At 48.0% G+C, this 23874-nt stretch overlaps 1 protein-coding gene across 1 annotated transcript in view; it reads left to right on the top strand.

The window, feature by feature from the left end:
* Nucleotides 1-3826: 3826 nt before the first annotated feature.
* Nucleotides 3827-23874, top strand: part of LOC117285446 (disrupted in schizophrenia 1 protein-like) — a 46925-nt gene continuing 26877 nt past the window's right edge. The window contains exons 1-3 of the mRNA XM_033761779.1: nt 3827-3991; nt 15593-15632; nt 15781-16577. Of these exons, the coding sequence (XP_033617670.1) occupies nt 3827-3991; nt 15593-15632; nt 15781-16577 (1002 nt within the window). The remainder of the gene's footprint in view (nt 3992-15592; nt 15633-15780; nt 16578-23874) is intronic.

Here is a 23874-nt window from a genome sequence, read left to right as displayed (position 1 = left end):
TTTTTTTTTAATTACTACATGTTTGCCATATGTAACGATCACATTCATCACAGGGAATTCGTACCTGTACATGATATGTCTTAATTCCTTTTTCCAATTCCCCTCTTCTCTGTCAACCCTTCTTCCTCTCCCCATTTACAAAAGCTGTTTCCATTTTTTCCTCCCCACCCTTGTTCCCCTTTCCCATTTGATCATGTTCTTCCTACTTCCCAGTACCGGTCCTCCGTTTTGCTCCTTCTTTACCCTTTGGGTTTCTCACACAAGAGAAACGATGTGACATTTAAACTTGTGTGTCTGATTTACTTTACTCCATCATGGTCTCGAGGTGCATCCACTTACCTACAAATGACTCATTTATCTTTCTATGGCAGAGCAGTATTCCATGGTATGTAAATACCTCATTTTCTTTATCTATCTGTCGATGGGACTATGGGTTGTTTTCATGATTAGCGATTTTTGGCATGGCAGTTATGTTTGGGCAATGCCTCTTTATCAAGTTTCTCTGAGAGCTCTTAGCAGTCTCCTGTGGGTAATCAGCCAACATCATGTAGCAGGCACATTTCTAGAGGCTGCACCTGAACACTGGCCAACAGGAAAACAGGCTGTGGTGAAGGATCTGCAGCAGTACGGCCACACGTCTAGGAAGAAGCTGGTCTCCCCTCCCAACTGTTCTGAGCAGGATAGAACTGAGCTGGGGACAGTCTTTCTTCTTGGGTTTTTTTGGGGCTTTGGTTCTAAACAGCAGTGTGATTCTGGGAAGTCATTTATCCCAGATGGTCCTCAGCAGTGTTACTCTATAGCCCCCACCCCATTAGGTCTTGGGGAGGCCCAAGTAACTTGTGTTGAGTATAGCCTATGCCTGGCACTTCGTGGGTGCTCAGTGTTTAGTACCTAAAGGGACATCTGAGCAGGATACAATCAGAACAGCTTTTGATGTTTTTAGTCCCCTTGTGTTCTGAGTTTTCCCCAAACCACGTCTGTATGTGTTTCATTATTGCCTTGTCACTTTGGGAGAAGGCAGCAGTGGGCAGTAAACAGATTGTCACCATGTCACTGTAACACTGTTTCATCTGTCAGCTGTTGGGATAGGACCAGGCCATCAGTCTTGGGAAGGAGCATTAGCCAAACTTTCCATTTCTATGACATTTTGCAGTTTACAATGTGTTTTCTTGTCCTGTTTCATTTCAAACATACAGGAGAAACAGCTGAATGTCCGCATGTCCTAGGCATCCCTAGGCTGGCTGTGGCCCAGATGTGAAAGCTTAGGTTCCTGGTTGTGGGCACCTGGCCTCTATGCCATACTGGGCACTTGTTGGCACCCAGAGTACCCAGCCCTGGATGCAGCATGATAAGAACACAGCTTTGAACCCTCATGGCCAGGGTGTGCAGGTCTGCCGAAGGGCGCGGTTCAGTGAACTCGCTGCCTGTGTAATGACAAAGCCTGGAGAGAGAAATGCTTCCAGAAGCAGCCTGAGCACACCTTCTCTGAGGGGTGGCGAGCAATGTGACGTCCCTGGCGTCCTTTGGCTTCCATTCCGTCTGTACCCCATCTGTCCAGGTGTCCTCTCTGCTGTCCCTGAGAGCTCTTTTAGCGGTTGGGAAGGGTTTTCATCCTGGCTGGCCCTCTCCCAAGATAAACTGCATAATTGCAAATGTGCCCACAAGCAAATCTCCAAATTGGTGGATTTAAAACAAAGCTGATTAGAGACCTCCACCTGTAAGGGTGTGAAAAGAAAATCTGTCTTTAAAAGATGCCACAGCCTAGCGTCACCCATCTTCTCGCCCTCACAGCACTGTTGGTCGCACCCCGTGAGCTGTTTGTGCTGCACCGTGAGGGGGCACAGGGGTGGCCTTCTGTCCCCACCCTCCCATCCCTGTGGCTGGGGAGATGCACGTGTCTCTTAGGACTAGGAAATCATGAAATGTCCAAGTTGAAGATTTTAGAGGTCTTCTGGTCTAACACTCTGCCTGAGGAAGGACGTCCAGGGACAGCTGCCATCCCAACACGTGCTCACCATCCTCAGCTCGCCCTCCTCACAGGGATGCCCACCTGATGTTAATGGAACAATTGAAAACAAGAAGATCTAGAAACTTCTAAGATAAGAACAACAGGGACCAAACAGGGAAGCATTCATAATTCAAGATCTCTAAGAAGTGGTAGCAGTACTTAATATGGAACCAAAGCCGTGTGAGCGAAACACTGAAGGATTGTTTATCATGTGAGGGTATCATGTCCGAGGGAGGTTCTGCAGTGCCGTGCTGCGTCATCTGTTTGGGGTACAATACTTGAAAACACCGCTTCCACTGGGACTTTGGCACAAATTCCTATTTTCCCTAAATTTGAAGTGAAACTAGATTCTCCTAGAAAACAATGTCATCGCTTATCCAGGAAAGGAACATATTGAATGTGTTTTGGAAGAGTACTCCTGTCAAATCAAAGAGACACTGTGAGACAGAAGCTGGTGGTTCTCCCGCTTGGTGTTGCTGATGGCTGCCCTGAGTGTGTGCGCTCTTACTCTTTCCTGATGATAGAACTAAAGAGGCCAAGGCGGCTGACACTGTTCATTCATTAAGCTCCCTGGACAGAGGAGAGAAAGGTCGATTCCCTGAATGAGAGCCAATTCATGTTTTAAAGCCACTCTAGAGAAAAACAGACATATCTAGTTTATTTTAGCTGATAAAGACTGTTAAAAAAAAAAAAGAAAGAAATAGACCTGTGGATGTTGCCAGAGGATGAGAAATAACAGCCCCGTGACTGAAAAGCTAAATGAAGAGTGGAGGAGAAAACTAACTTTGAACATTTAGAGTATGTGAAATGGCACTGTTTTCCTTAAAGTCTCCCCCAAATAATGGGGAGAATTTACAAGTGGTTCTGGTCAGGGCACCCAGAAATAGAGGGTTTCTATCAATGGGAAATAGAGACCTATTACAATTTTTACGAGTTCCTTTGATTTGTCAGAAATTGATTACAGGTTCTCTGACATTTCCTGATGATATGAAAATGGTCATTGACTTGGGTGTTTTTGTATTTATCCATTCATTTTCTCTTTATTGCATTTTCCCCTCTTAAGGTGCTAAGATAACTACAAAACAAAGGAAAACAAATGCTGCAAAAACGAAGTCTGAAGCAGACTGTTGAATAGTTACTTTAGCTAATTCACAGGTTCCCCCACCCAGGAAAGAAACATATAGCCCCTTCTTCATCCTAGGATCCTCTCAGGGCACCAGGTGGCCTCAGGTGCCCAGGAGCATTTAGAGAAAGAAACAAAAATGTACTGTGCCCAAATCATCACTTGCCACAAGCTCTGATTTTTAAAAAAGTACACATCCATGATTTTACAAATGATAAATGTGATTTTACACATAAATGGCCTTACAAAATCTCTCCAGATGTGATTTCCCTATCTTACACTGGAGTAAACTGAGGCACAGGCAGGACAACGTGCTCAAGATCTCCTGCCATGGGTGGCCAGCCTCAGCCTCTGACCCCTTGGTTTTCTTCACTATGAATATTAGACTGATAACCCACAGGCCTGGCAGGCCAGGTCAGACATCTGCAGAAGGGACTCTGAGTTTGCTTGTCATCAGCCTACCCTGCGAGGTGACTGCAGTGTGATCTCAGAATGGCAGGGCCAGAGTGAGATGGCGGGTAAGCAAATGGAGAGTGAAGGTGCTGTCCTGGCCTGAGGATACACTGCCGAGGGAGCATGCTGGCCAGAGGGAGCAAGGCACAGGCCGAAGAGGGTGCAGTGTAATTTACACTTTGTGAACCAAGAGAAGGTGGTGCAAGGTAGCACCTGGCAGACAGGTGGGCAGGTGATTCTGCATGGCGGAGGAGAACAGGGACAGTGTGGGCAAGTGGCTCTCCAGGGGACACAGCTCATCGTCTGTCTTTACAACCATCTTGCAAGAAGTTACTGGAAAGAGCTTTCCCCAGATGAGAAAACCCAGGCTGGAGAAGTTACGACTTGGCAAATCAGAAAGTGTAGCAGTCAGTGCTTACTAAATAAACAGATTTAATACAAGATATGCAAATGTATAACAATTTACAAGACTGGCTTACAATGGCCACTCCCAGAGTGGAAGAGCAGAAGTTCTGCCTAGCACTGGGTGTCTGAAGGATCCAGTTGAAGGCCTGGAGTTCACTGTAGTGCGAGTTTCTAACAGAGGGCCAAAGGGTCTGCAATGGAAGGCTGAGGGATTGGTGCTGGAGGCTGAAGGGTCCGCTCTGGAAGCCAGGGCATAATGTGTAAGGGGAAGGCAAAGACTGGAGCTCCTTGGAAGAAACAGCAGCAATCTGTCCTTCTTTGTGTCACTTGTATACTACTCTGGCAGCAATCTTCCCTACAGTGGGGTTTCCACACCCAGAACTATGCTGAGCCAATGAATTGGGCATTTCTTATTCAAGTCGACATAATCAATTAACTGTTACAGAGAGCTATGAGGGGTTGAAGTGGATTAAACCCAGGCTAACTTCAGAACTCTCTTGAGTGTTTGGTCTTCTCAAAGTCTCCTTGCTCTTGGAAAGCTTAGTTTTTTGTTTTTTTTTTTTCTAGTGGAGAGTTAATTGTGGAGGCCCTTTCACGGAGGCAACGTGAATTTTATAGAGTGACACAGTGTCACACTTGCTGGCTAGTGTGAGCCCACAGGGGGCTGGCCCTCTTTAATGGCTATGGATGCGCTGCCCTCACCATGAGATAGATACCCTCACCATGTTGATAACCGCTCTTTTTGTCTGGTCGGCTTCTGACTGCCAGCGACCTGGCTCCATCCAGATCTGTGCCTGGCTGTGATAGCTAGGGGCCACATGCTGAATTCTAGCCCTCAGGGAGCAGCCAGCAACTCTGGCTCTTTGCCTGCTCTGGCAGATGGCCCAGATCTGAGGGTTTATGTGATATCTGTCTGGTGGAAGTGACTGGTAGAGGCACTAGCATCTCATCTTAATAATTTAGTGATCATAAAACATGCACTTTGTGGACAGAAACTTTCAAAAGGAGATGGGAGATGTTTGTGTTTTTCCACGTGCAGAAACGTACTGATGTAACCAAAGTCCACTTAAGATACTTAAACATCAAAACATCCCCAGAGACTTACTCTTAACAGCAAAATTTATTGCTTTGTCCCAGATGAAATAATTGTGGAGAGGTATTACAAAGGCAGGAAGAACCAAGAATTCTTTATAATTAGTGTGCGCTGTTTAAATGTAAATGAGCAACTTGAAAACAGTTTGCTTTCTGAAAGACTCTAAGTATTCTTCTCTGCAATCTTCCTGAAGGCATTAATCTGTTTAGACAAACTGCAGGTGGTGCAAAGGTTAACTTCAGTCTAGCCCCCGATCTCCAAAGCTAATTGTGTTTGAATTACTCAGACAGAAGTGAGCTTTCTGTTTGTAGTCATGGCCTCTTAAAACGAGGAAGCTATATGTAGTGTCTTGGTACGAAGTGATACTAGAGGAGTTTTATTGAGGAATCCTCAAGTGGAGACAGAAGACAGTTGTATTCTATTATAGATGTGTCCCTGCATCTCAGGCCCAGACCAGTTACTGCGCATACCCTTCTGGCCTACACGTTGTGGAATGTGGGTTTCTTATGACCGCATTGCTAGTATACTAGGTCCCAACACTGGAATATGGGGAAGAGTACTGAATTTCCCCTTATTTTCTAGCAGGACCATACCGCAGGTCATTTGCTGTGCTGTAATCATATCATTTTTAAGGTCAGGTATTTAGAGGGTGCAAGCCTTTGATGTGGGCTTAAATTCTGAGTATTACCAAAATTCAGTGCAAAGTTAGGACTTGCTCGAGATATGCTCCTGCCTCCAGGGAACTACTTACGTGTGACGTGGGAACAATTTGGGATCATTTTCTAATAAACATATCTTCAAGTTGGCATGTAAAGTGAGACATTTAGAAAGTCATGAAAAGGAGCTTGTGCATGAGATACGGCTTTAAAAAGGTGATGGTGACCTTTATAGATGGACTCACGCGAGAAAGTGATTTTCTGTTAGGGTGGGCGCAGGAGTGCGTGGCTCTGTGTTGCACAAGCATAAGCACAGAAACGCAAGTTGTGGGGTTGCTTTGAGAGAATAGCCACAGAGAGAGCTCCTTTGGGCTCGTTCGTATTTTATTAGGGCGGCAGTTAGGAAATTCATCAGAGACGCTCATCTGCAGCTAGCAGTACCCTTGAGGCAGGTTCTGATGGTGATCAGATGTTTGAGTAGCACTTTACATGAACAGAAAAAGACAATCATTTACAACTGAGAATTAATAGCCCCCCAGAGAGAGGCTGTTCTTCCATAAGGCTATGGCTCTCTGATGCCTAATTCCTCTCCCACCTGCTTCAGCTGGCACTTGAGGCACGGAAAAGTGAGAAAAGAGAGACACAGAGAAGAGGTTCGTAGTGGGGAACGTGGTGGTTAGTGGAGAACGGGCTGAGCATGGTGGGCCTGCACGGGTCACTCCGAGGTTGTGTCCATCGCACGGGACCCTGGAGCCTCGGCTGTGCAGAGAGAGGCTGGGTTCAGAGGGGGCAACTTTGCCTCGAGCTGTCTGTCCTGCCAGGTGGTCGTGTCCAGGCGCTCTGCCTCAGGAAGAGGGTCTCGTTGTCATTCTATTTCTGCATTGAAAATAACACTAGGCACTGAGCTGTGATGTAGGGAAGAATTCTCTCTCCCTTCTGAGATCCACAGCTGGTACCCTGAATGACAATGGGTCATCTCAAGGGTTAGCTCTATAAGGCCAAGGCTGCGGTGGGTTTTTGTCTGGAGACCTCCTGTTGGTGACACGGGATTTGCCTATCTTTTTTTTTTTTTAAGTGTTTATCTATTTATTTTACAAAAACATTTATTGGTATATTTTAGGTGTACATAACATTCATCATAGGGAATTTGTACCAGTACACGATATAACTTGCTTCTTTTTTCCTCATCTCCCCTTATGTACAAAAGCTTTGTTTCCATTTTTCCTTCGATTTTCTTTTTTCTCGTCCATTCTTTCCTTCTCTCTCCCGCTCCCTGTTCCCCTTCTCATTTGAACATTTTCTTCCCATTCTCCAATGTCTACTGTAGATTTTAGTCCTTATTTCCACTTTTAGTTTCTCACATTAGAGAAACAATGCAGTATTTAAACATATGTGTTCAATTTATTTCACTTAAGAGTATGGTCTCAGGGTCCATCCATTTAGCTGTAAATGCCTCCAGCTTGTTCTTCTTTATGGAAGAGGAGTGCTCTGTTAGATTAAAAAAAAAAAATCCACCCATAGTGGAGAAGGATTCCTTTTCCCCATAACCTTTCTAGCATTTGTTGCTGGTTGATTTCTTTATAATAGCCATTCTTTCTGCAGTGAGATGGTGACCTGGGATATTTATTTGGTGATTTGGTGATTGGTTTTGTGTTTTAGAGACTCTGGAGTTTTGCTACATCATGGTATACAGTTTGGTTGCTAAGTATAACTAGGTAACATCATGGCTGGGCCAAACAACCAGCTCCTGTGGAGAGAACCTTACAGATAACTATTGAGTGATGGACTGTCTTGGCCAGAGTGGCTTTGCCCAGGCTCTGTTGGCCAAACATCTTGGCACTGGGACACTCGTGTTCATTAAGATGCTGCAAAAGGGGCAACTGAAACCTGCCTCTACTGCGTCTGAGGTAGAGATATCAAAGGATCCACAGAACCTCAGTATCATATAGTTACTGCAGGTCATTGAAACTCTGAATGAAGTATACCTTGTGCTAGAGCACATGAGTTGGGGAGACCTGAGGTGACACATCTGGAAGGCCACCAATGGGCTGACAGAGGAGGAGGCCTGGAGATTATTCATGTAGAATGAGGGTCCTGGGGAGCGCTGCTACAGCCAGGGTATTGTCCATGGCAACCTCAAACTCAAGAATATTCTATTACATTCCTAAGGAATATTAAGATTAGTGGATTTGGGTTGAGGAAGAAGTTTGTTCCTGGGCAGAATATGACCATGGGCAGCCGCATTGTACAGTATACTACCCCAAGCTGTTCTTTAACAAAGCATATCAAAGCCTGCAGTGGGTGTTTGGAACCTCAGAGTCATCTTATGCCAGTTGTTCATAGGATACCCCCAATTCTGTGGGAAAGAGTGGCATCTGGGGCAGTGAATCTTGGCTGGCAGTTCCTCCTGTTCCTCCTCTTTCTCCTTGGACCTGCTGAACCTAATCAGCAGGCTCCTCCTCACCTGTGACCCCACAATGCAGCCCACACTAAAGCAGGTCTTGCAGTACCTGTGGCTCCAATGGAGTACACCTCCTAATTCTCCTCCTGAGCTGCTCCCTAAGCACAGGAATATGGCAATGATGAGACCCTGACCATCGAATCTGTGATATTCAGGAAGTATGACTATCAAGTGGCTTTTTTTTTTTTTTTTTTAAAAAAAACTGCTGTAGCACTAGGGAATGCCAGGGTGTAACTTTCTGATTCTGGGTAAAGCCTGAGGATATGGAAAATCCTCTACAGGTCCTGCTGCCTCGATTCCCCTCCCCAGTAGGAAGACCAGTGAACCTGCAGCCTGCACTGACGCCTTCCTCCCTGGTATGATGCCTCCAGGGCAGCAGGGTGGCAGAGGCTCCCTGCCTCTCATTCATGTCTTCAGGACCACATTCTCAGCATAGTCTGCCAGCTTAGCCCTGAGGTATCCTGCTCCAGCTCCTGCATCACCTCATACCCTGGCAGTAATGGGAGGTAGGGCTACAAGATAGTGAAGAGGAGGATTTCAGCCTGTGTTCTGGCCCTATGTTTCCCCTGCCTGCCAGCCTGGGAGAAATCCTGGGGTGCTACTGCAAGGTGGCTATAATGTAAGTATGAAGCAGCAAAGACTCAGACAAAACTCAAGGAGGTGAGGTGGTCCAGTGGTGCTTCCCGTGTGTTATCTGTGTCTTGATGATGTTGTTTTCAATTGTCAAGTTGTACCTTTAGGGACAGGAGTTGGGAAAGGCAGGGGTGGTGGTGACCATAATATCTGGTGCTTCAAATTAAGTATCCATTTCATATATTGCGCTTTAACAGGAGATCCAACTGCTGCTGGGATTAAGGGAGATGACCACTCTGGCTACTTCTGGCTGAAAGGGGGTGCTGGTTGGGGCAGTGAATGGTGTCCACTGGGAGGTTGATCTAAATAGCCATGGTAGAAAGAAGGAGGAACCTCCATGTTGGCTCCATCAGGAAGGCCATCTGTATTTTTACAGTATTGATATGATCTAAAATGAATGGAGTAAGGTAGTTAATGCTCTTGATTATCTTCCAGGCTAGATAGTCAGGTGCCCAGTGGGAGTGACCCAGAATCTGTCAGAGTTAAGGATCTATCCCTGTTCCCGGGCTTGTAAAACTTCTTGGTTAGAGTGTACAGGTAGATTAATGGGCATCAGACTGGCTGACCACAGAAGGGGACACTTTAGGTGTCGGGAGGCAGCTTCTTTGTTCTTTTATTGCCCAGGGTGATGGAATTTTATCCAAACTGTCTATAGTACACTCATTCTACATGAATAGTGATGTCCTGGGAAATGAATAACTGCTACTTCCAGGGGGAAGGTGTACAGCCTCAACAACAACAAAAAAAAGATCCCTGAAGCATGCTTAATAGGAGACCCCTTGAAGTTAATAGGCCTTGTATTTTCCAAGAAGAAGCGTAGACATGCATCATATGAAAGGCATACTTATGAGTCAGTATAGATATTTACTTTCCAGCCTTTGACTAGCCTGAGATCAGAGTGAGGGTTATTAATTCTGCCCTTTCAGTACTGGTGCCTAGGGGTAAAGGACCCGGCTCCAGCACTTCTGACTGGCCCACGATTAGATCTCCAGGTTTCCTAACTCCTTCTTGGACAAAAGAGCTTCCATCCATAAAAATCTCATCCTCAGGGTTCTTAAAAGGTTGATCATATAGTCCTTGTTTTAACTGTTAAGCCTGGATTAAGATCTCAGCACAAGCCCACTGATACTCAGTTAACTCCTTGGGATCAGGCAGAAAGGTGCTGGGTTGAGGCCTTGACAAATTTCAATGTCAACGTCAGGACCATCTAGTGAGAGGATTTGGTATCTTAACATCCAGGCATCTGATACCCAGGAATGAATTGGTCCCTTTAGGAGCCTCCTAATGTCATGGGGAGACTTTACCATACATGCCTGTCCTTGAGTGAGTTTATGGATTTCAAGGACCAAGATACTCATGTTGGCCAATGCTTGAAAGCTGCCCAACCATTTCTCTAACACTGAAAACCATCTGATGCTAGGATCTGGGCCAACAAGGTGTAGGGGTTAGGGGCCACTGGATGCAGTAGCACCACAGCCTCACTGATGTGATATAAGTCTTGAGTTAGCCTCCATTTGTTTGGTACTTTTCTTACCCCAATAATGGGATTATTATAGGGGCTGACAATTTCCCTGAGGAGTCCCTGTTGTAGCAGTCCCTCAATGATGGGTTTTAGCCCTTCCCTAACCTCTAGATGAAAGAGAGACTGCTTTTGGTGAGGGAAAGTACATGGGGTCCCTAAGGTAGATGAGGACAGAGGTGACCTTCAAGGCTTTTCCACTGTTTGTCTACCTGTTTATATGGCTGGCTCTACCTATAATTCTTGGAGGGGTGAAATTCCTGTAGAACTAGGCTGTGGAAGAAGCCAAGTCTGGACTTGGGCTTTTGATAGTAAGTCTATCCCTAGTAGTAAGGTTGGAGGCTTGGGAATTTTTAGAAAGGATTGGGCAAAATGGAGATCACCCCAAATACAAGCCACAGGTTGGGAGAAGAATCTTTCCATGGGGCAACCTGGACCCCTGAACTGTAACAGTGCAAGTAGAGCATGGCTCAGGGGAAAAGGCAAGGACCAAAGTGCTGGCGCCCACATCAATGAGAAAGTCAATAGGTCGGCACTCCACATCAAATCAGCCTGGGGCTTCACAGATAGGACACACTTGAGCGGGGAGGGGGCTAAGTAAAGAGCCCTGAGGAACTGCATTGGGAATATCATTGTCCTCATTGAGGACATTTGTTACCCCAGTGATTGCCTTGGCAAATGGAGCAGGGTCTAGACGGCCCATGTGGGGCTTTCCTCCCAAAGTTGATTCCTTTCTTAAGGAAGGACCACTTTCTTTTGCTACGTCCTGACTTCTGGCAGTGGTAACAAAGGGGCCCCTTGGTTGAGACTCCCTGTCCTGCAGCCACCTATTCCTTGTGTCTCCCCTTTTCCTGTTGAGTGTCTCTGTCCCTATTATAAAAACCTTGGCAGCTTCTCTTAAGCAACCATCTAGTTCTAAATGGTCTTGCTCTGGGTCCAGAATTTAGAAGTTTATGTCAGATGTTAGGGGCTGACTGGTCAGGAATTTATACTGATGAGAATCTCCTATTAGGAACCACACTATTAGGACTGATCAAAGTATATTTGGTCATGGCATCCTTCAGGTGTTGTTAAAACACAGCAGTAGTATTCTTTTTCCTCCTGGTAGTTTTGTCCTAGTTTTAGATAATTAATGGGTTTGACCCTTGATCCCTTTAGTCCTTCTTTAATACCATGAAGGAAATGAAGGCATGCCGTCTCTCCCAGTGGAGTCCCGCTATTCTACTGTGGCTTATTTATAGGGACATCAGCTCCAGTAGGGGTGTAAACCCTTGGCTCTCCCTCTCTTCTTGGAGCTCCCTGGTGTGCCTCATACTAAGCATTTCCAGCCCAGATGGCTGAGCTTCAAACTGTCCCTTTCTCCCTGATTGATGATCTTCCTGAGAAGGAAGGTCACATCTTTTCAGGTCAGTCTAAACAGGGAAGTTACCCTTTCAAAGGCTGTAGTATATCATCAGGGTCATCTGTGAAACTTCCCAGGTCTTGCTTAATTTCCCCCAACTCCAAATAAATGAAAGGGACCTTTTGAGCTCACCCCTCAGGTTGGAGCAGAGAGGTAACATTCTATCTGGTGGGGCTGTAAGTACTGTGGCCTGAATTCTGAAGATGGTGGGACCAGGTCATGATCCTCCTCTCCTGGGGTGTGCACTTTCCCAAGGAGGAAGAGGGAGCAGGGCTGCCAGGAGTGACAGGTCCAAAGAACACTTGGAAGCCCAATCAGGATGGTCTTGGAGAATATAGAAGAGCTGCACAGAGAGCACCACACTCCATTTTCCCTCTCTCTTACAAAGTAAATGTAACTGGAGGATGATAATAAGGTTAAGTGAGCCCCTGGTTAGCCGTTTTTTTGTGGTTCCCCCGGCAGGTATTGTGGCAGGCTAGAATTCTACCACTGAACCACCTATGCCCGTGTAAGTATTGTGTCCAGGCATCAGTCAGTACTATAAAAACATCAGGGCCTCTCCCGTGAAGATTTCAGGGTCTAAATCTTTCCAGTGTTTAAGCAAACACTCCAGGGGTGAACATGGTGGGCGGGACAGTAGAAGATCCAGTTTCCGTCTGTGGGGAATAGGGAAAAAGTCACCCTCCATTTCCAATGAGAAACCCCTCTCTCTTGGGTTATTTCTCCTTTATGAACAGGGAATCCTCCATCCTTCCAGGGGATTCTATTGCAGCTTAGGGTCCCCCTGTGCTGGACTCATCCTACCACTTTGGGGATTTATCTGTACCTTACCTGCTACTAGATTGGAGCCACAGTCTATCCTGGCCAGACTACCTGGCCCAAGCCCTGGACCTTTTTATCCCCTTTGGTAGCTCTTGTAACATTGGTGACAGCACTCCTCAAACACATAAAATCCCCCAAAGGTCCTCCCTTTTTAGGCCAGGGTCAAAATGGGAGTTAAAGCCAAGTCCCCCCGATGACCTCAGAGTCTTGTGGGGTTGGTTGGTGAGATGGTTTGTGTTTCGAGGCCCCTCAAAGCGTCATGCGGATGATGTGGGACTCTTTTCCAGAAGTAACTGAATCTGGAATGTGTGATGCTGGGGTTAAGGGCGTGTGGTTACTAAACCACTCCATGTAGTGATTAGTTTGGCACTACCCTAAACCTAGTAGTCTGAATAAGACAAAAGGGGCAGAAAGATGCTGTTAAACTCTCTTACTGCTTTTGCTGTCTTCCACTGCCATGAACTGAAGCTCCCTTGTTGCCTTTGCTACCTTGTGTGTGCCATGTTGTTTCTGCTCTGCCCTGCCTGTTTGTCATCCCTGTCTTAGAGTTGGCTGATTATGGACTGAAGTTTCCACCAACTGTAAGCCAAATAAACTCCTTCCTCTCTAACTTTGGGTGTCAGGTATTTTATCTCAGCAGTGAGAGAAAAGTAGCTAATACAGTTGGTATGGGAAACAAGGGGCAAAAACCCTCCTCCAAGTTCGGTTGAGGCTTAGTCCTTTGATACTCGGACGAGGAACACTTATTTAGAACTTCCACCACATGGAGAAGGGGGGGGCTTACATACTCCTCTCAGGGTCCCTTATAAAACTCGATGACCCTGTATAAGTCGTCAGGCAGAGCAGGGGAATGACCAAAGAGATGGAAAGAGGGGAAGGAGGTGATTGGGATTTAGCCACTGTCAGAGGGAGAAACTGAATGCCCAGCTTCCCTTCTCAATGGCCTGACAGAAGGAACAGGCCTGTGTGGGAAACCCCAACTTCAGGAGAAGACATTTGGCCTGAGAGAAATGTCGTTCTAATGACAGAGGGGCCCCTGGGACACTGTGGGAGTCCATTTCCCTCTCCCCTCTCACCTGTGGGATCCAACACTAATCTTTCTCCTGGGCTCACATATGCCCTGGGACTGTGTGTGTTCAGGGACCATGTATTTTCCAGGACCACGTGTGCTCTGAGACGAGGCATGAGATTAGGGTATGGCCAGCTGGCTGGGCAAGTAGGTGTAACCTGTCCATCACAGAGATCCAGGACACATGCCCAAGCCTTGCACCTGGGACCAGTCAGAAAGTGCTATTTTCAGTTCTTCTGGTGTAAAATCAAGCAGTTTTTTTTTTTTTTTTTTTTTTTTTTTTTTTTTTACAGGAGGGCCTAGATCTGAGGACAGCCTGAGAAGTGGGGATACAAAAGAGGAGGACCGTCACAAACTCTTTCAGTGGCCCACTGTCATCCTGGAGAGTACACTTCTTTTCCTACTTTAATGGCCCACACTCACTCTGCAGAGCATGCCTCCCTTCTTATCTTTAATAAATGTAGATTATTGGTACCTTTTGTGCTTGTCTCGTCCAATTCTCTGCTCGGGGAATCTCTAGAAGACCCTGCAGCACACCAAAGCCCTAGTAATAGGACCATGTTTGATCTGGGACCATGTGAGATCTGAGATGAGGCGGAACAACTAAGCCTGAGTGAAGGTTTGTCCCACCTCTCACCACGGGCCTCGGCAGAGCTGCAGTTGTGTCCAGTGCTGCCTGTGGTATATTTGTATCTCTGTATTGCCTAATGCGTGACGTGGCAGAGCCCTGAGGCCATAGCACTGAGGGGCGGGTAGAGGCGGAAGACTGTGGTGTGGTCTTTTGGCCACTTACAGGGCTTCTCAGAAGTTATCTTCTCTGAATCTCAGAGGCCCTGCCTATAACGGGGGTGTGGTAATTCTTACCTGGTTTGTTCACATGGTCTTGGTAGGGAGCAAATGGAACGTATGTGGATGAAAGCACAGTATGAGTAGCAACGGGCTATAAAAATAATAACTAATTTTTTTACCAACACATTTAGAAGTGCCAGGTACTGTCCTAGGTTGTCTGTGTATAGTAACTCAGTTTAACACTTACGACACCTCTATTATTGTTAGGGACGTTTATGCCCTTTCCATTTTACTGATAAAGAAACCGAGGCACAGGGAGGTGAATAACTTGTGGAAGGTCACACAGCTGGCAAATGGTACCTTCAGGGTTTGAACCAGGCTGTGAGCTGTTTGCCATTGCTTCCATTCTGGTGGTAACTATGGTTTTCTTTTCTTTTTTTTTTTGGTTTTTTCAGACAGGGTCTCACTGTGTAGTTGAGACTGACCTGGAATTCACTATGTAGCCCAGGCTGGTCTCAAACTCACAGAAATCCTCCTGCCTCAGCCTCCCGAGTGCTGGGATTACAGGCGGGCGCCACCACGCTTGGCGCTGTGGTAACTATGGGTGGGGAATTCAGGTTTGGAACCCACACGCAGGCCTCCTGCCGTCCCCTGTGTGAGAGGGAATGGTAGTCAGCCATCTGTGACTGATGGCAGCTGGTCAGCCATGTGGGAAATGGAGAGCTCAGGTTATAATAGTTCACGTGTTGTTCAGTGGGCAGCGGGAGCACACGCCTGCACCTCAGTCTGCATTGCACCCTGGCATTCTGATTCCTTTGTGTCCTAGGCCTCTCTGGGTCAGAAGCGCTGGCTCTGAAGGAGCCCCAGCAGGAGGCTGGAGGCCCAAGAGTCACTACAGCTGCAAACTCTGAGTTTCTGCTGGGGTGTTGCGTGTCTAATGGCGGTGCTAGACGCTCTGCTTCCAGAAGGGCCTGAGGCACTCTGCTGACACCAGCAGTTCCTGAGGGTCACCTGAACTTGCACATGGCTTTGACCCCAGGCCCCTGAGCTGGCCTGGGTCATGACAGGTGTACCCAGAGGTGACCTCTAAACTCAGTGTGTTCTCCAAAGGCCATTCCGGCTGAGCCAGTGAGATGTGCTGCTTTCTCTTCTCTTCCAGGTGCCTGGGATTGCTCAGCACCAGCAGAGCGCCCTCGGAGGTGACGGCTTGCACGGAGGCCAGGCTACATGAGAAGCACACCTGGGCCTGGGCTTGAGGTCCTCCCTGCAGTGGCAGGCAGACCGTTCTGTGTCCTGGGAGGGGTGAGTGGTGAGGAGTTCCACCACTCTGCGTCTGGGGCTGGACAGTGTGCCCTGGACCCGTCTTTGGGATCCCTGCTTCCAAGAGCTCACCAGCCCCTGCTGTGGACTCCGTGGGCTACCTAAATCAGGCCCAGACCTCTGTGAGTGGAGCAGCTGGGACCCTGGTGCGCTCTGGGAATCAGCTCAAAGATGGCACCAGACTTCCCCACAGGCTGGCCAGGCCGTGCAGCTCTGGGAACACTGGGCTTCAACAAGAGCGTCTGTCCATGGACAGTGGTGGGGCCCCGGTTCCTAGCCAGGATTCAGCCTGCAGTGAAGGAGCAAGAAGTGCCGAGGCCGCACACTCACCAGCACCAGCAGAGGCGAGTGGCAGCCGCTGCCCCATCATCCCGTCAGCCTCTTCTAGTCACCACGAAACCTTTACCTCCAGCTTTAGCTTCATTCAGCTCTCTCTTGGCTCTGTCGGGGAACATGGAGAGGCGGACGACTGCCTGCCATCCAGAGAGGTTGAGTCCGCTCATCGGAACCCTCGGGATATGGGAGCTGCGGCTTCCAGCTCAGACAGGCCCCATGAAGACCCTGGATGTCTCTCAGGGACTTTCAGCCCCATAGCTACCCAGGACTTGGCTCAGGAGGCAAGGAGCAGCTTCCGGCTGGAGAGGGACATGCTTTCTTCCCTGGACCTGGACACTGGCTCCTCTTCTGCCCTGGGCCCCATGCTGACTGGCTGTCATGGTGAAAAGGGCAGTGGCTCAGGAGATGCCCATGGTTGGGATGCCCTGCTCAGGAGATGGGAGCCTGTGCTGTGCGATTGCCTACAGAGCAGCTCGAGGCAGCTGGAGGTCAGTGTCTCTACCTTGCTGGTTATGGTTGGAAGCTCAGGCTGGCACTGGGTGAGGGTGAGGAGGAAGCATGGTGGTTGGCTGATGTCTGTTTGAGCCTGCAGCTGGTGGTGACTGGCTACAGAGGTGTCTCTGGACTGTCTCTTCTCAGCCTCTACCCAGAAGCTCTCCTTTCCATCTCTGTGGCCTAGGTACAGAGATTTGTTCTCCTCTGGGCTGCTGGCTCCTCCACAGTCCCTGTGCCAAGCGAGATAGGGTTTGCTCAGCTTAGCTGGGCTTTGAAGCAGAATTCTGGAGGCAGAGGAGTCTGAGCTGGTTGAAGTTTAGAAGGGTGCAGGATATAGAATCAAAGACTTCCTTTACAGGGACCCTGATTTTCACTTGGCCCTGCTTCTGTTATTCCAGTCTGCCCCGTGCAGAGAGAACCGCCCTCCGCAGAGCCAGGAGACTTTGTTTCTGGCCATTAAACATCTCTGGCTCTCATTTTCCTTACTGAGAGGCAATACCAACTCATAGGACTGTTCTGAGGCTTGAAAGAGAAGGTAGGTGGTTTGGTGTTGGGACAGGCTGGAAAGGTGCACGCCTAGCCTCATGTTGCTGCTGTCCTCTTGAAAGATGGCTATAGCCAGGGCTTTCTACCCCAAGGAGCTCCCAGTGATACCTTGTAGGGACACTCTGAGACTGACCTAGTGGGCCGCAGGGCCTCGTAAATGGTGTGTATGAACACATGTGTTTGTGCATGTGTCTGAGTGTGCTTGTGTATATACATAGGAGCAAGAAGCAGAGTCGAGTATCCACTTATGTAGCATTTGGCAGGAGAATCTGAAAATTTTGGTTATTCCCTGCAGATGCATCTCATCTGCTCCCTGTTCTGTCCCTGTAGCCAGGTGTCTCCTTTCACATCCCATTTGTCCTGTTCTGGGATCTTGGCTGCCCACTGACTTGTTACTCAGGGAAAGCATGTGATCTGGCAGGATGTGACCTTCACTCTGGGGTGGTTGGAGTCCCTGACGTGGACATGTCTTCCCACCACACCTGTTCTGAGGGTGTCCCCTGTGAAGATTTGAATGAGCCGAATCCATCCACCTCCTTGGCCAGAGACCACAGCATCCTCCACATCCCCACCCCATCCTGCCCATCTCCAAGCCCCTCCATCTTGTCACCAACCTGCAACCCTTGGCCATGGCCACTGCCTTGGCTCAGACCATCCTTAGATTTTACTGAGGTTTTGCATGGGATTCTTGATCCAGTTCCTTTTCTCCATGTCTGTCCTCCACTTCGTCTTCAATGGAGCCAGTAGGAATGGCTTCCACAGTGCTCGTGGGTGTGCTGTCCTGTGCTTGCAGTCTTCATTGGCTCCTTGCAGCTCTAGAACAGTATCTGGTTCCTTATCCTGACAATTGGGACCTTTCCCAATTGGCTCCTAATGGCCTCAACCCCTCTTGCTGCTTTAGCTGATGCCAGGGAAAGCTGTGCCTCCTGCCTTTGCTCTCTCTACTTCTCTCTGCCTACAGTGACTTTTCCTCCCCTCTGCCTTGTTCCTTATTTTGGCAGATTCACAGCCACCTTCTTGGGAAAGCTTTCCTACCTTGTAGACCAAACAAACCCCACCTTTCACTCCATTCCTGTAGTCCCAGGGCCTGCCTGCTGCAGCACTGTCAGTCATGGTTTGTCTGTGGTCCATGCCTCCATGCAGCTGCGAGCTCTGCAGCCAGAAGCGCTTCTCCTAGACAGTTCAGATGCCCAGTGCCTAGTGCTTCCTGGCCCTCAGGAGGTGTTCAAATAACATTTTTCAGTGAAGTAATTAATCTCATGAAGAGGAGCCACAGTTACCTGACAATTTCTCGATTGAGTATCCTGCGTGGGAGGAGAAAATCTGAGAGACCGGAATTTGAAAGACCAGGATGTGGGTGGAGGCTGTCATTGGGACACTTCCTGTTCTAAGAGGCTGTTTACAACACTGCATTTCAGAGATCTTTAAACAAATCTCAGCAACATATTTGCATTTCTCTATCTGAGGGATCCAAATTTTGACTCAGATAAGGCGATAGTTAGGACACAAGTGTAAAGGCCAGGCTCATTCCCTACAAATACTCAATAAACAGAGGCTGTCCTTGGCAAGAAGTATCAGTTAGGGCTCTTAGAGGAACAGAATCAATAGAAAATGTATGCATAATTATGCAAGGGGATTTATTAGGTTGCACTACAGGATCAGAGGTGGGAGAGTCTGTAATGACTGTCTGCACGCTGGAGAGCTGGGGGACCCAGTAGCTGCTCAGCCCATGAGGCTCGAAGCTACAGAACAAGAGGGGTCAAGGTTGCAATGCCAGTCCAAGGTTGGAGGACTGGAAGCTCCCTGGAGAGTCACTAATATGTTGAAAGAGAGTCATTGGGAGGCCAAAGAAACTGGAGATACATGTCCAAAGGCAGTGGCAGCACAGGGCCAACCTGCTCAGAAGACTGAGCTCTTAAAAGTAGGCAGATTTCTTTTTTTTCCCTTTTTATTCCCCCCAGGCTAAAATCCTATTGGTTGGTGCCACTCACAACTGGGGGAGGGTGTCTTCCCCCTCTGTTTGCTGGTCTACATGTCAGTCATCCACAGACACACCCAGAGCTGTGCTTTACTAATCTGCTAGGTGTTTCTCAATCCATTTAAATTGACATATTGTGATCAACAGTTGCACAGGTGTGTGGAGCAGCCCATCAGATCTGACCGTCTTTGTTTTGGTGGCACTGATAGCTTCCTCCCCCGCCCCCCTTTTTAAGTCTCTGGAACTTTATTTATTTATTTTTTTGGAACTCAGGCCCTTGCTCTTGTGACTCGGGCGCCAGAACCACTGAGCTAAATCTCCAGTCCTTCCTCCTGCCTTTGACACTCCTTCACCCAGATATAGATCGTATCCTCCTGAGGACCTGGAGTTGTGAGGCCCCAAGCAGATGTAGCCCTCTGGCTCCTGTTCTTTCTGGGCTTCTCATTGACAGCTCTGTGAGCCCTGGGTTCCTAAAGGGCTTGTGAGCTGAGATGCCAGAGATTGTGGTTTATCTTTTGAGTTCATGAGTTCATGAGTTTTAGTTTTAGAAATATGTACCCTAAATATACACCTCCTTTCCCCTTTATTGTTTGCATTCAGTTTAAAAGTAAGTGTCATAACCTCCCAGACGGCACTTCCTGGGAAGAGCAGGTGTGACTGCAGCAGCTGCTCGTTTGTGTGCTGTCTGCATGGCTGGAATTCTTGGGGGAACTTGTGCCTGTTTCCCTGGTATGTGGGTGCATATGAACTGTGCCCCAGAACTCTGCAGCTTGGCAGGTTAGCGAGACCACCTGTCTGTGTAGCCTGATACTTTCCCCTCCCAGTTGTATAACTTACACAGTTAATTGTCCTGTGCCTCGGGAGGCTCTTACGTAAAATGGACACCACGGTCGCACTTGTCTCCTTTGACCAAGGACTAATGTACTCAGACTTACAAGTGCTTCAGACAGGGGCTGGAGCTGAGCATGGTTCCCTGACGTCATTGTCACTAGAGTTAGCTCCTATGGAAAGTGTCAAAAGAAAACCAAGTCTCCCTTCTGCCCATGTCAAATTAAACTCATATCTTGCCTCAGATGGTAGGGTCTGGATATAGCTGGTCTACAGTTGTGGTCTATGCTTGTGTAATGCAAGGCAGGAAATCACAACCAGAGTTAGTGCTGTCTTCTGGTGTCTTTTGTGGTGTGGAGGAAGAATTCACTTTTTTCAGTGTAGCGGGGTAGCAGAAAGCACTCTTGTCAGAGTGGGACTTAGACTTCTTTTACAGGAGAAGGAAACTCTCGACAGCTCATTGTGTGTGGTGAGGGAGGCTGTTAGAGATGCCTGTTTTTGTTGTCCTGTTTGTGCTGAGGCCAGCGGTACTCATCTGGGCTTCTGGTGAGCCTGAGCGCTGGTGTTGTCTAGAGATCAAATGTCCCCCACAGCCTCAGAAGTGGGGGTTTTGGAGGTAGATGGATCATGGAGGGAGCTATGGATTTATCCATTGATGAGCTCCTAGCTGAATGTGTTAGTATGAGGTGTGTGTGAGGGACTGATTGGAGCTCGGTCACTGGGTGCATGATCTGGAAGGGTGTAATCTTGTCTCCGGCTCCTCCCTTCTGCTGTGCTGTCACTCTGCTTCCTGGCAACCGTGGGGTGAGTAGCTTTCCTTTGCCTTACCCTTCCTGTGCCTCAGGAGGCTCCTGTGTAAAGTGAGCTGTTTCTGACTTGGAGCCAGCTGACCATGGACTGTCCACCGAAAACTGTGAGCTGATTGAACATCTCCTCCTTTAAGATGCAGGTGACAGGTATTTTTCCCCCAGCCATAGGAAAGCTGATAAATACAACCGAGGAGAGGGTGCATTCAGGAACTTCAAAAACATCCTTTGGAAGACAGGGATTCTAGTGTTCTGGGGCCTTTTTGATATTATATTCTAATTCCTTAATCTCTTCTCCTATCTATTTAAGTAAGAAATGTCAATCTGAGGAATTTAAATTTTAGTTCCTTTTCAAACATGATCCCTTATTTGCAGACCTACTTCTTGGCTAGAATTTATCAGCACTCTCAGCACTTTCCTAGTAACATACTGACATGCACAGGGGCAAGAAATGGGAGTTATCTGATGTGCAGGTACCAAACCAAGGACAAATGAGGTCAAACAGGTGACACTCAGTCCTCCTGCTTCTGCTTGGATCCTGCAGACCAGTGCCCTTTCGTGGTGTATTTAGAACCACGTATTTCATATTTCTCTGCTTTTTTTTGGTATGGAAAGTGGGCCCCAAATACAGTGCTAAAGTGCTGTCTAGGGTTCCCAGGTGTGAGAAGGCTCTGAAGTGCCCGATGGAGAAAATACGTGGAAGACGAGCCTCTCTCCAGCCTGAGTGTGACATAGCACATTTAAGATATGGTAGTGTGGTTGTTGATGTGTTCAGTGTTGGGCGTGTGACTCAGTGGTAGAGAGCCTGCCTAGCACGGCTCAACACACGCGCGCGTGTGCGCACACACACACACACACCCATAAATGATATTTATGAAACAACGGTGTTTTTTAAAAACAGAAATACACATAAATCAGGATTATACATTGATGAATTGAGGAAAATGTTGGGGCAGAATGCAGTCCTGTGTTTCTCCTAAAAGTGATGCTTCAGTTTCCCCTAATTTGGTGTTTGCAGCGACTTTGTAGAATGTTATAACTGCTGTGAATACTGAGCATCAACTGTGTATATTTTATGCCATTCACTGGTAGTCCGCTGTGGACATTGCCAGTAAAGACATTGCTAGGGGCTGCAGGGAAACTGGGAAAATTGTGACAAAAGCAAATGCTAGCTGGGTGTGCAGGGGGAGGAGAGCTCTACCAGGTGGGCCCCACCTGAGGCTGTGGAAGCTGGCAAAAAGGAAGGAAATTGCTGCCTCCCATGGGTCCTGTGACTGTTAGATGTGGCCATGTAGCTGTGTTCCCACTAGGGGGGACATGCGTGTACCCTGGGTGGTCAGTGCAGGGTCTTAGCAGTGAGTGGTGATGATCTCTTCTGTGTTTCCTGCCTGAGCCCCGAGAGGGTCTCACACTGCTATCTTGGGGTGGCAGAAGTAGCCTCACAGTTTTATGCCCAGTCAGGCTGCTCACTCTGCTTTTCCTTTCCAGGATTCAGTTACTGCAGAATTCATGGTTGTAATAATGAGCCATGCAAGGACAAAGGGGTTAAAATGATGATCATTCATTCATCTGCAAACAGGTGTGCATGACAAGTACCATGCCCGTGCTGAACTCTGGCGACCGTACTGGGTAGGGTAGGCTGGGAACAGTCAGCAATACAGTGTCAGAGGCAAAACACGATGGAACAGCAGCTCCTGCTGCTTCGTGTTCCACAGGGTTTCTGGGTCTCTGCTCCTTGAGTCCCACAGGAACACAGCCAGCCCCGTCTGAGCCGCACTCAGATGAGGCAGAGACTTGAACACCAGGTGCTTCGGCACGCAAGCGACTTCGGTCACTTCCACTCACACCCTGCCAAGCCAAATGGGGAGAGGCGGGACCGGCATGAGCCCAGAGTAATGGAGCTGGGGCAGGGTGACCGCTAGCATTTCCTGCCTGGATACAAAACTGCTCCAGCCCTGCAGATGCTCAAGGTGGAATGGCGTATACAGATAAGATAAAATGAAACGACAGCTGTAACACAGTGGGATAAGCACTAAGACAGTTTCTTTGCAACTCTGTTCTAGAGGCTCAGACCAAAAGCCTTGGCATCATCTTGTGATTTACAAACAAGTGTTGTCGACTCAGTCTTCATCCACTTGTCCTTGTCTGTGCTCAGAATCCAGTCCTTCTTGCAAAACCCCTTGCTACCATTGTACTCACTATCGTGATGCTCCTGCCCAGAGCATTTGTGCCGGCTTGGCCCATGGGCAGAGTGTTTTTCTCCCAGGTAGCCTCATGGATCGCTCTACCATTTTGCTTGTGTCACCTTCTCAAGGAGATGGTTAAAAATTGCGACCTTCACTTCCACCAGGCCGCTCTTCCCTTACCTGCTCTTGCTTTCTTCTTTTTCCCACAGCACTAAAGCACTTTCTGAGGTGCTGTAAAGGTGACCTCTGCTTGTCCTCTGTCTAGAATGTAAGTCTGCAGGGATGAGGACTCGGTGCTGTGTTCTCAGCCTCTCAGACAGTGCCTGGCACAGAGGTACGTGGAGGTACTGCTGGGGTGGATTTGTGAGTAGAAGCAGGTGTAGGTCAGGAGACACAACGGGGGCCACACCTGAGCCAGGTGTTGGAGGGCATGGAGGTGTGTGCCAGGCAAAGATGGGGGAATGGGGTTTCAGGCAGCAAGCCCCACTTCATTCATGGATAGTCAAGTGGGGAGTTTGCCTGCGGGGAGTCTCTGGGTTTTGGCTTGGGCAGAAAAATAATCACAGTGGACATATTAGTGATGATCAGACAGGTGACAGGATCATCGAACAGGTGTGTGGGTCACACAGCCACTGTCTCTCCTTAATGAAAGTATTGAACCTCAGCACTTCCGGCCGGGACTCTAGGTGGCCCTTCCTGTGGATACAGCCTGTGGCTGAAGGATGCACTTGGTTCCTCTGGTGTTTGTCTCTGTGGTTTTCTGTGATGTCTAGACCAAGCCCACTTGCCCGACAAACTTGTATTCATTTCTACCCTGCATCTCTGCATACAGATCAGGGCACAGTGTACTGTTTTTGTTGAAAGTAATATTCTAACTCTTTTTGGGGATTTCACATTCAAATTACACTTTCTTTTCATGTAGCTTTTTTTTTTTTTTTTTTTTGAA

The sequence above is a fragment of the Fukomys damarensis genome, unplaced genomic scaffold, assembly GCF_012274545.1.
Source record: "Fukomys damarensis isolate Sample0158 unplaced genomic scaffold, DMR_v1.0_HiC HiC_scaffold_10, whole genome shotgun sequence".
NCBI classification, from domain to species: Eukaryota; Metazoa; Chordata; class Mammalia; order Rodentia; family Bathyergidae; genus Fukomys; species Fukomys damarensis.
Note: the sequence above shows the minus strand (reverse complement) of the source record. Positions and strands in the feature narration are given on the sequence as shown.